We start from the raw sequence: 12,468 nt of genomic DNA, 5'->3' as shown, positions 1-12,468 counted from the left end.
TAGGCTTGAGCACAAGAGGTTGCATGATTTGGTGTTTGTCAAATACAACCAACAATTGAAGCAAAGATATAATGCAAGAGATGAAATTGATCCAATTTCTCTTAATGATATTGATGTATGCAATGAATGGCTCGTGGGAGAGATGGATCAAGATGATGATAATGATGCTGGAAATGATTTGGTATTTGAAGATGATGATGCTCTAAATTGGGCAACTGTGTATCAGGCTTCGGGGGTTGGAGAGTGTAGGATGTATACTAGGCGGAAAAAGCAAAAAACAAGTGTTGCTGCTGCCCAAACTTCTAAAAAATAGGCAATGGTTGTTGGATCTTCATCAAGGAAGCAAAAAGCAGTCCAAGAAAATGATGAGGATCTAGATGTTGAGGAGAATATTGATGTTGAATCTGAAGAAGAAGAAATCATGGTCAATTTTGAGGCGTCTGATGGGGAAGAGGGAGAGGGAGATGCTCCATTACCATATGATAACAACGAAGATGATTATGTTGGGATTGGAGAAGATGATTAGAGCCTCAACCTTCACTTTGCACTTTGCATTATGTTTTTATCATTTTCTTATTTTGAACTCTTTAATGAGTTTATTTGGTGTTGGTACTTGATTATTGTATGAACTCATGAAACTTTTTTAGTTTATTTGAATGCAATCCTTTGTTTTTTTTCAATTTCAATGAGTTTATATATATGTTTTTTTTTTTTTTTGTGTCCGCCATGACATCCGCCATTTTCCGCTACGCCATCCGCCATATTTTTATGGCGGATTTTTGACTTTCCGCCATGAACCGCCATCCGCCATTAACAACATTGCATGGGACTGACATTGGCACAGCCTAATAGCCAGATTCACTAGGCAGTTCTTTCATGACCTTTTTTACATTCTGGAAAAGCTAATCCATAATGTAATTTTACATTTAGGATTAGTCTTTCAAAATGTAAAAGATGTCATCAGTTCAAAATGTAATTTATACGTGTAGGAAGCAATTTGTAGGGTGCACGAAGCAACTGCCCATTTTCTAGTGGGCAAAACTGCTTGGAATTATTGTTACTTTAATATAGGCCCATTTAAGGACATTATATGAAATAATTACATTTTGAAAAGGAAGTTATTATTTGCACCTTCTTATTTACTAGTATAGTTCACTTTTCTTCTTTAATTATTTTCCCTAAATTGCCCTTGTCTTTTTCTTGCTCTAACATAACCTTTTCCTGTTTTTCTTCAAGATAAACACTCCCTTCACTAAACGCTACCTCTATTTGGATTAGGAGACGTTGCTTAGAGTCTTATTCTTTCTCCAATACAACCTTTACTTGTTATTTTTTCCTAGCATAAACACCCCCTTCTCTAGACATTACCTTAATTTGAATTAGGAGACGTTGTTTAGAATCTTCGGGCATTCTAGAGAAACCTTTGGTTTTTCAACATAAACACCCCTTTCTCAAGACACTACCTTTATTTGTATTAGGAGACGTTGTTTAAGTCTTCGATCATTCTAGAGAGCTGCAAAAATATCCTTGTCCGAAGGGTCTAGGAATTTTAGGTGGAGAGGCGATGAACCTCATGGGCGGTGGTGCATGGTAGCGTTTTCTTCATGTGTTTGTGTCACGGTGATTGTCGCTTTGGTGTGGACAACAGAAGATTGTAGGTTCAAGTTTTCCTTAGTTCAGTGAAACCAACAACATAATTAAGAAATTCAATTCGGATAAAAAGGGATTAATGCAATAAATTAATAATTTTAATTTGTGAAATTGTGATGGTGAGAAATTGATGCCATTTTGGCTAGAATTGCGTTTCAAAACTTAATGAGTGTGTTTAAATGAACATTGATAAAATTTTTTTGAATAAAATTGATTTTGAAATAATGCAATTTTATTATAACATCAATATAATATTTTAAATCCAACACATAAACTACTCAAAATTTGCTTCAATCTAGAATCAATTCTAAATTATTCTCTAACGTAAAACTAAACATAAAAAAATATATTCAAAATCAATTTTAGACATTGAATGAATTGCCCACCGTCAACCTAAACATACTGTCAGTATCCAAGTGAAGTTGAATTTGTGTAACGTTCCCCTAGAGCCTAAGTGGCTGTAGGGCAATAATAGGCAGAGAGGGGGATGTATTATTTCTAGAAGAAAAATGGGTAAAGAGAACTAACTATATAGGAGGAAGAAAAAAAATGAGGGTATATTAGAAAAAATAAAAGGAAGGGAAAAAGTAATGTTAGGGTATACTAGTGAAAAGGAATACAGCAAAAAAAATACTAGTAAAAACGAGGTTCAAATAACAATTGCCTTTAAAATCAATGTTAAAGTAAAACAAATATTGTTAATGAATTCATTCAAGGTTTGGTCCTTAGGATTAACACAAGCGTTTACCATATGCAGAGCTTACAATTCGAGTCAGTCCGATTCATTTGGGATGGTCCATTACAAGCTACATATTTTCAAGTTGAGAAACATTGCTAGTCCATCCTAAAACATGGGCTGAGAAATTGAAGCTTTGTTTGAAGCAGACGAGGGGAATAACTCAAGTAAGAAGTATCCTCCGAAGAGAAAAGCACAGACCCAGGTTCGAGGCTGTCGTCCGTGGGCTCAGAGATGACATAGAAAATGACACAAGCAGCAAGGAAATAGTGCGCTATTACCTTGCAAGTTGCAACTAGCACAAAGGTTGGCTCGTAGCAACATCTCTATCAACAGAAGTAAATCGTGGTAGCATTGTAGCAATAACGCTATTATTATTAGCAGTAGCAAAGTCTGGTATCAATATATAAGAAATGTGAGGTCACATTATAGACTTGGGGTGAATGGTCAAGGACTAGATTCTTTATGATAAAACAAAAACATCTACAGCCCTTCACTAGGAAGAAGAAACTAAGGTGATGTATTGCTAAGATGATATTAATTTGCAAAGAAATGAGGAAGAAAGTAAAGGCTACCAAATATAATATTTAGAGAGTTTGAGATCATTCCAAAAGTTATTTAGTATTTCAGTTGAACAACTCAACCACTGTAGATATCACTCACGAGTCACAAAGTGGGGATACCATAATACAAGTCCATGGAAATGGATGATGATTTTATTCTTAGGACAGAGACAGACTACCAAGGTTTTCATTGTGCACTCAAGACTTCGATTTCAAATTCCAAGACAGAGTTGGGCTGTATCCCCCAAGAAGGAAAGCCACCAGCACCATAAGCATAATCCGGAGAGCACTGCAAGATTATCAACATGTGAACGACAGGGTCTATTCAATTTAATAACCCTCCACTTAAAAAGAACACTCAGTTGGAAGTAATGTTAGGAAAAAAAATTGAATTATGCAGATGAAAGCAGCATATATATGTTGCGGAGAAAATAGTCATCAGGGATATTCCAACAAGTGACAATCTGAGTCATAACAAAGATTCTAAGACTCTTGGATATTTTAGCCATCTTCTTATATAGCATAGCGACAAGTTTTTGTACCAAGGGAAAAACACGATTGATCGTATGACAATCACAATAATTAAAGTGGGAATAAGTAACATAAAAATCAAAGAGTAGTAAAAGTTTCGTAATGAGAGAAAAGTAAGATTTATAGGAGATAATGTCAACAATTCACATATTGTATGTAATATTTTTCAAGTGGGAACAAGAAGAAGTAAGAGCAAAGAATTGATAATAGTACCCGGAGACGAGCAACTTCACCAATTTGCATGCCAAGCACACCTTCATCCCATCCTACAGACAGACACAGATAGTTGGAAAATAAATCAAAGTGGAAAAAAGATATTTAATAGGTGTCTAAAAATGTGAGTTTACAAAATCAAAAGTATTATTAGTGGATTGGTATAGATAGATAGATAGATAGATACCTTTGATAACAGAACCTTGGCCGATTTTGAAAGTGAAAGGGTCCTGGCCAGGATCCTTGGTGCTGTAAGCGTAAGATAAGGAGAGTTAATTAATAATGAATGAATGGAAGGAAAGGAAGAGAAATGGTATTGGTAGGTAACCTCCAGAATTTCTGAGAAAGGTCACCGTTCTTCCCTGCTCACAAAATCGACCAATAGTATAGTAAGCACATCAAACAACAGGTAGATCTCATGAACGCTCAGAGAGAGATTTAGGGTTTAGAAAGAAAAAGGGAAAAAGAGAATGACTGACCGAAACCAGTGCAGTGAACGGTGACGTTCTGACCGGGAATTGGCTTGGGACCGGTGCCAGGCCTCAACAACTGCTTCTCCACTCCCATTTTCTTTCTTGCTTTCTTATGATTCTCTTCTTCTCCTTTCTCGTCTACTATGCCCACTCTCTTCTTTAGCTCCGCCGCTCTTCTTATATATTCCCTTCTTCTCGGAGTATATTATTATTTTTAATTTAAATACTATTAGGTTAAAATACAATTGTTTTTATTTTTGGTTTCAAATTATTCCTTTAACTTTACAGAGTTTTTTTTTTTAATATCAATTAGCTCAAATTGTTTCTTCAGTTTCATCACATTAGTTGATCATTTTTTTATACCACCTTAATTAGAATCTTTTTGACTAATTATAAGATTAATCATCAATCCAGATTTAAAAGTGTATGTCGGGATTAAACTTAAGTTTTTCCTTACAAGATTGAGAACCATTTTTCATGCCCAAACAATAACTCTATTATGACTTTCCATTTGGATGGAAAGCCTGATGTTGTAATTTGGAAAAGTATAGATGATGGTGTAATTTGGAAAAGTATAGATGATGGTGTTTACCATTAAGTTAGTGTGATGATGAATTGATGGTATGTTCACCTCAAATTTTGAAAAATATATATGATGATAAAGCTATAAATGTGTGGTAAATTCTTCTCAGACGCAATCTTTACTCATAGGTGATTGAGTGAATTAAGTCTATATGAATTTGTGTTATTAAAAAAAAAGATGAAACTTTGTGGGAGAATCGTCTTTATACAAAATTTGTTGATGATGTATGCATGAGTAGCAATTTCTAGAGGTTTTAAACCGTAGAAAAATGTTTAATACCTTTCAAAGCAACTCAGTAAGCATTTTCTGACAGCCAAAATCGTAACAAAATAAATTGCCACAAATAAGTACCACATGACACTCACAGCTATCGTCACATCATCTGTTAATGACAACACTTAATGGAAGGGACCAAAAATGTTAACGGATGATAACTTTAACAATTACAACTAGCTAATTTTTTGTTTAAAGACTAAAATTAAAAATCCAAAAAAGTCCACAGATCAAAAATCATAATTATCCCTTAAAGCAAACCAATTTGTGGTGGAAACAACAAGTTTGATCTAGTTTTTAAAAGATGAAATGTTTTTTTTCAACTAAGAGATATTCGGAGTTTCTTTTGTCACCTAACTAATTCCTATCCCATTTTGAAGTAAAATGATGTCTATGATTGTGATTCTATGTTGAAGTTGGAAATTGAACTTAAATCTTATTTAAGAGATTTAAGTATCAAATTACTTGTACTAACAATTTTTTAATTAAAAAAATGTGATATTAATCTTATCTAACTTTTTAAAAAATATGATAAATTTTTCAGGATAAAAGACTAAATCAACATGTTTTTTTTTTAAATTTAAAATTAAATTCATTGATATAAAAGTGTGGAGATGTTGATCACTTTTGAGTAAAAATATAGAAACTATAAAATACACTGTTCTCGTTCTAAACTAATATTTTCATCAAATAAACACTTTTTTATTATAAAAAAACAATTGAACAATTTTTTAATTTGTGCCTCCCTTGTCTCTTTTGTTACGGGGTATGATTATTTACATTCTATCGGGGAAACACATTAGAAGGACAGAGACATTCTATCTTCAAAATGAATGACACGGCCCACAACAAAGCAGCGATGCCACACACCTGTCTCATGATTTCGAGAGGTTTCGATCAATCTATAGCTAAAAGTATCCGTTTCTTTCGCCAGACTTGCAGATATTAATCCCCAAAATGTCGAATGATATTACGAGCATCATCAAAGATAACTAAAAGTATCCAGCCTCTAAATAATTATATTTACCGCTAAACCACTTGTACCTTGCCAAAGTTCTATAGTTAATTAATGAATTCTTAAAATAAATAAACAAGAAAGAAGAGGTTAAAATCTTAAAACCGAAACTTAAAACAAAACAAAAAAAACAACGCTGTTAGCTCAAGAAAAAGAATCCTAAATTTAACTCAAAGCACGTTGACGACGACAGTGTTGGAAGTTTTAATGTAACACGGCATCAATACTATCGAAGTGCTAAACATAGTAACTGACTTGTAAAAATGCACAACTCATCTGCACCTCCTCACACTCACACCCCCCTCCTCCGTTTCCCGTTTCCCGTTTCTGTCTACCCTGTATAAAAAAGTACTAACTTTTCTTTCTTCCGCTTTCTGCTCAGCGATTCATTCTCAGAGTCACACACACTTTCTTCATCTTCATACATCACTGTCTCATTATCTTCTCTTCCTTGTTCTGGTGGCGCTTTTCATTTTCAGATGACAACAACTGGGTGAAACGTGAACGCCACCACCGATCGGGGTTTGCCAAAAAAACCTTACAATGGAGGTTGAAAGGGTGAGACAGTTGATGCTCATGTGGTGCAGAATACGAAGCAACCGTGTCGCTCTTGTGGGTGGAAACCATACCGCAGCCAGGTTTTGCAGTCGCTGAAATTCTCCCCTCCCTAGATCGCTGGCTTTGTTTGTTTTCTTTTCTCTCTTCCAACTTTACTCAATTACCATTAATCCTCGATCTCGGTGTTTCTCAAAAGGATCTCATCTTATCGATGGAATTTAGCACGATGAAGAAGAAGAAGAAGAAGCATTTGCACGATGGAAGAACAATTGCTCTCAACCCCGAAACTGAAACTTTCCTCGTTATCAGGATTCCCGATGCGCTTGTTTTGCGCATTGTGTCTCGCTCGTTGATCGTGGCCATGGTTCTCGCAGCCTTGCCTTTCTTGGGAACTGTTCTCGAAGGATTCTATTTCTCGTCCAGTTTTGTTCCCAATCTCGACACTGGGTCTCTCGACGTGGGACTATTGAATTCGATTCTCCATGATTTCGCTGAAGAGGGTCTCCTCAGAGAGAACGATAAGGCACTCATTGTGAACTCTCCCGTTCCCGATATCTTCAGAGAAAAGATTGATGCTGTCATGAATTCTGATTGGGAGAGTAAGAGCTTGTTCGCTGATGAGTCTTATGATTTTGTGTTCACCTCTGGTGCCATTGATGCTGAGTTTATTGATCGCATTCTGAAAAATGATGGCATTGTGGCTCTCCCGTTGGGGACTAAATCGTCAAACTCTGCTTTCAAAGAACAATCTAATTATAAGGTTGTTTCCCTTAAGCGATATGGGTTTGTTATTGTTGCATTGAAGAAAACTGGGCCAGCCATTAGGTTGTTGGTAGATTCTGAATATTCTTCCCCAAAGAGGAAGCTTTTGGCGATAAAAACAAAGACAGGCCAAGGCGTGGGGTTAATTAATTGAACATTGAAGCTTTTTATTAGCTTGGTGTTTCTGTGATGTGCTCTGCACTGTTTGTTACGACTACTTGGTTCGCTTCTATCTTGTGTGTTTCGTTTCCGGTGTTTGGTTTGTTTCTGTTATGCTTTGTGCTCCTATTTACATGGTGCTATTGCTTATGATCTGATAGTGCTATAAATAAAAGGCTTGTTATCTTTAGTTCTTCTTTGCCTCTTTTCAATCATTGCGTTATGTGATCAAGTGTGTAATGAGATTATAATTAATAAAAGAATCTTAGTTTGGAGCAATGTTTCATTATTTAATAAGAGAATCAAGTCAATCATGTCCATCTTTTTCAGGACATCTGTTGCTTCCTTCATTGGTGAAACTTTGCAGGATAGAAAACGAATCAATATTGGTCTAGTAAGATATCTTTGCCATGGAGAATAAAAATGGATCTGGATCCCTGAGTTACATTTCACACATTTAATCTTGCAGTCATGGTCCAAGGACTATTTTTTTTTTATCATTATACATTAATTTTTTAAAGATTAAAAAATAAAATTAAAATATCCCTTTATCTCTTATTGCAGAGAATCCTCTTCCAAAATGATATGGTATTGGTATCTACTCAAGTTTTGAAACTTCTCTCTATTTTGGATTAATGATTGAGCGGTTTTTCCAAGAGATGTGTGAACATGAACCTTGAACCTGAATACTATGAATTATTATAAACAACTCTTTCATTCTTGTAGATAAAACTATCCTTCAGAAACCACCCTTTTCATATGGTGATATGGTTAATTATAAAATTTGAATATGGTCTATAGTGACAGTTAAACCGTGATTTTATAGTTATACCATTGACAGAAAATTATATTTCCCTTTCCTGGAAAAGGATCACAGGCCCCATTTCCCCTACTCTTTTTTAATTATCATAATATATAAGTTTTACCTTTTAAACAAAAGGTGGCTGTAGTTTAGTGGTAAGAATTCCACGTTGTGGCCGTGGAGACCTGGGCTCGAATCCCAGCAGCCACACAATACCTTTTATATTTTGCGGGTTAAAACTTGGAACGGAAACGGGTTTAGAATGTCGCCTTAAGTCCAGGTCAAAGCACCCTTTATTTTTTAAGAGTTGAGGCTAGGCTTAATGCTTCCTGCGTCTTCCCGATCCAACACACAACTTCGTTCGGCGACTCATAATAAGGTCAATTTCTTATTTATTTATTTTTGCATCTGTTCGTATCATATGACGGAACTCAATTCATTTGATACATTATTTGGTTTTATTTTTTCTTGTAAGAGATATGATTGATGATGAAACCTTGGGAGCCATTGCCAACTTTCTTGGCATCTTCATTTTTGCTTTGGTTATAGCTTATCACCTGGTCACTGCGGACCCCAAATATGAAGCCAGCTAAGATATATATTTTGAATTTAATTTCTCATGTATTCAAGACAAAAATTGGATGGATTCAATTTTGTTGATTGATCTGTTAGGTCAGTTTCTTTCTATGTATGACTTAATATTGATGAAACCACCACAATTCGATTGAGGATTATGCAGGCTAAATCTTCAATATTTTAGAGGCGTACGTATGTTAATTAACCATGTTGGTGTTTTGGTATTGATGCAAATTGCAAAGTACTAATTGTACAATGCCCTTGAAATTGTTCAGATTAACCAAGAATATGGATTATTGATAGATTCGTATTCATTTCCCTTGGTTGCCATTGGCCAAAATTTTATAATAGCAAGCACAAACTACCGAATATAGTCTTTTTCTGTTTTTGGAAAGCTAAAATACTCACAATTGCTAGTAATTTAGAGGAAAAATACATTATGCTTCAATGCAACATACATGCATATTTGCTCAAAGACAAAAGTGAAACATATATATGATGCTCCATTGCATGGCATATCCACTCAATCAAAGCATAGCAAACAAAGTAAATAAACATGATGGGAATTGAAAGCTTGTTCGTGATGAACCTTTATTTGACTGCACATATATAGCAACATTGATTACGCTACATTAATCTACTGTGGAGTGTAGCAAATAATGCTACTACTCAAGGATTGGTAGGGTTGGGAGGTGGTGAGAAGGGTGGAAGTGTGCGAATTAAGGGTGATGGCAACCTATACTCTGGCCAGTCTGTTACTGGGGGGAATGGAGGATATATCACGCGAGGAGGATAATTTCCCATATTGGGCATTGTGGGTGCCAGAAGTTTTCTACTGGCTTGGACATTGCTAATGGATAAAAGTGACAAAGCAATGAAGAAGAATGATAAGAGATGCACACGGAAGGAAGCCATTTTAGTAGTATATGGTTGGAATCAGTAAGTAGGAAAAAAGTGTAAGAGGATTCGTGGTGATGAGACAAGGACCTGCCCTATTTGAGCTTTTATAGTGGGGAATTCGCCTAAAGAACGGTGTTTTATGTGTGGATCGTTGCACCTCATCCACGTCGGTTTTAAATGTTCTTCAAATGTTCTCTTTTATAGATGCTTTTTCTCCCAACTTATAAATATACTTTTTCTCCCAACACTCTTCAATTTAAGAGAACTCATAAAAGTAGTTAAAGGAGGATTTTGAAAGCTTAACGAAATATTATTATTTAAATTCCCCAACTAAATTTACTTGCCCTTTGGAGTTTATTTACCTTTCACCTTCTTTCTTCACAGGTCGTGTCTACAGACTACAGTTCACCGCTCAATCGGTCATCACTTGGTCCCAGAGCTGTTGGGTAGGAGGCATTGAGTTTACTATTAAAATAGACTAGCTAAAGATATAGTGCCTCGATTTAGAGCAGGAAAATGCATTTCAATTCAAGAGAAATATGTGGTTGATGTACCTGCCATGTGCTTCTTAATTCTTATGCATTAACTGTTAGATTTATAGACAGTAAACCTTTCTCCTTATGTATTCTTAGATGTTATACTCCATTAAGAAATTAAAAGTGATTTTTTTTCATTTTAAAAGTATTATTAATAATTTAATTTATTCTTCATAAGTTTTAAATATATAAAATATATTTATATTTATAATAAATATTTTATATTATGATACAAGATTTTTTTTTTATTGATAATTTCTTTAAAAATAAAGGTAAAAATGATAGATTGAAAAAGAGAAAAGATTAAAAAATTCTTAAAAACATCCAACTTAGAGGAAGAGAGAAGATGTTGGGAGTAGGGGGGAGGCGGAAGAAGGAAGAGGAAGAGAGCAGAGGGAGTGGGGTGAGGAAATTCAAATGGGAGGCAGAATAGACTTTTTCCTTCTAGGTAGGGGCCAAGAACAATTGGAGTAGGAACAAATAGCAACACCCAACTTAGATTTAGCTACTTGTTCGTTTGTCTACTGTTTATTTAAGAAAAAAAAATATTAAGTTTCTGATGTTATATATTGATGCTCATGACAATATGAATTGAATGAAATTTGTTTCCAGTGGCCACAAAGTATTTTGCCTTCAGCATTTCTTCTGCCTCATGAAAATTTGTTATAACAAAGTTATAGCTTGCTGTATAGTTCAAGATTTTCTGATTATTCGGGATATTTGGATCCGTTATTACAAAAAATTAGTATGAATCATTGATGAGAGTTTTAAAAACAAAAAGAATAGCACCAAAAATTATTGTGAAGTTTTATAACTTATACTTATGTAATATATTGCTTGATATTAATTAAAAAAAAAGTATATTGCTTGATCTGAACCTTGTGTTAATAGTACTAAAGTTCAATAGAAAGCAACTTATGCTTAAGTTGCTAAGGATACGTTATTTTTGGTTGATAACCTTTTTCTACAGTTTAAAACAGTTATCTAACACATGACAAAGTTATTGATGCAATTATAACTTCAAACAAGAGAAGCATAAGGTTACTACTATTAGCTAATTTAGGGAAGTTCAAGTAGTGTGGAAGTATAATAGCTATTGTTGTTACAACTTACTTCTATGAGATGAAACACCAGATTTCATGATTTAGTTCACAGTGCATCGTTTCGCTATATATATTTTACTACTTCTTCCTTTACTCTTATCATTACGTGGTATAAACTGCTTGAGCTATGTAAGCTAAACGTTGAGAAGTGAAAACCTAAGGGTTAAAGTGAAATAATATCAGTGATGTAAATATAATTAATCAGAGATGTTGGAAGAGCTTAAAAGGAGAAGACATATCATAAATGTATATAACAGTGTAATCATAGGCACAATCTACAGACTACAATATAATAAAAAGTACAAACAATAACTAGAAGTACTCATAATTTGAAAAGAAAATACAATGTTTTTCAAACCAAACAACAAAGATACACGGAAAACACCATACTATGCTTTCACATACGCGAAAGGAATCAAGCCATATCTATTGCATGCATGCAACATGGCAGGGATACCACCAAGTCAGAGGAATGAAAGGTATTTTAAGGGCTTGAGGTGGAAGGTGGTGGAGATAGGAAAGGAATGGAGGGCATAGTGGTTGGAATAGTGAATGTGGGGATTGAGGGAGTGTTGGGCAATGAAGGAATGGTTGGAATGCTGCTGGGAAGTGGAGGCAAAGTGGTAGGCAAAGATGGCAGGGTGGGTTGTGGCAGTGTTGAGCTGAATGAGATTACTATAGGTGGAAAAAGAAAACTTGCCTTCTGAATTACTAATATAATGAATTCTTAGAGATTTAAATTTGAAATCCTTAATTAATTAAGACAACTCTGGCTAAATACTTATTGGTAATTTGACTTGGTTAGGGGAAACAACAAAGTTTCACATGCTTGTATCTCTATATTTTAATAATTTATATTTTTATTTAGAAAAATATTATCTATTTTTATGTTATTTCCTCTTTTATACAGTTTATTTAATGCCATCTCTGTTGTTGTTGATATTTTGTTGAAAATGGTATACAAGAATTGAAGATGACGGGTTACTGTTGATTTATTTCAGAGTGGGATTTGGACAGTTTCCCAGGATGGTTCTA

General features: G+C 34.6%; 4 protein-coding genes and 1 non-coding gene across 5 annotated transcripts; 3 read left to right on the top strand and 2 right to left on the bottom strand.

The window, feature by feature from the left end:
- Window positions 1-2,952: 2,952 nt before the first annotated feature.
- LOC100305505 (uncharacterized) lies at window positions 2,953-4,317 on the bottom strand. Its single transcript, NM_001249402.2, is given in 5 exon segments — window positions 2,953-3,238; window positions 3,694-3,746; window positions 3,881-3,942; window positions 4,022-4,055; window positions 4,173-4,317. Coding segments are annotated over 5 exon segments (339 nt in total). The 5' UTR covers window positions 4,261-4,317; the 3' UTR covers window positions 2,953-3,136.
- Window positions 4,318-6,204: 1,887 nt separating this feature from the next.
- On the top strand, window positions 6,205-7,706 carry LOC102670394 (uncharacterized). Its single transcript, XM_006594615.4, has 2 exons — window positions 6,205-6,675; window positions 6,792-7,706. Exon 2 carries the CDS (start codon window positions 6,807-6,809, stop codon window positions 7,509-7,511), a length of 705 nt encoding a protein of 234 aa, XP_006594678.1. The 5' UTR covers window positions 6,205-6,675; window positions 6,792-6,806; the 3' UTR covers window positions 7,512-7,706.
- Window positions 7,707-8,456: 750 nt separating this feature from the next.
- On the top strand, window positions 8,457-8,528 carry TRNAH-GUG (transfer RNA histidin (anticodon GUG)). The gene has a single exon. It is a non-coding gene; the product is annotated as a tRNA-His (tRNA).
- A 242-nt stretch (window positions 8,529-8,770) lies between these two features.
- On the top strand, window positions 8,771-9,017 carry LOC100815074 (dolichyl-diphosphooligosaccharide--protein glycosyltransferase subunit 4A). The gene has a single exon (XM_014765857.2). It carries the CDS (start codon window positions 8,798-8,800, stop codon window positions 8,909-8,911), a length of 114 nt encoding a protein of 37 aa, XP_014621343.1. The 5' UTR covers window positions 8,771-8,797; the 3' UTR covers window positions 8,912-9,017.
- Window positions 9,018-9,318: 301 nt separating this feature from the next.
- Window positions 9,319-9,842, bottom strand: LOC100305575 (uncharacterized). Its single transcript, NM_001364326.1, has one exon. It carries the CDS (start codon window positions 9,807-9,809, stop codon window positions 9,564-9,566), a length of 246 nt encoding a protein of 81 aa, NP_001351255.1. The 5' UTR covers window positions 9,810-9,842; the 3' UTR covers window positions 9,319-9,563.
- Window positions 9,843-12,468: the final 2,626 nt, after the last annotated feature.

The sequence above is a fragment of the Glycine max genome, chromosome 13 (assembly GCF_000004515.6).
Source record: "Glycine max cultivar Williams 82 chromosome 13, Glycine_max_v4.0, whole genome shotgun sequence".
NCBI lineage: Eukaryota > Viridiplantae > Streptophyta > Magnoliopsida > Fabales > Fabaceae > Glycine > Glycine max.
The sequence above is the reverse complement of the archived record's forward strand: the minus strand, read 5'-3'. Positions and strand labels throughout refer to the sequence as shown.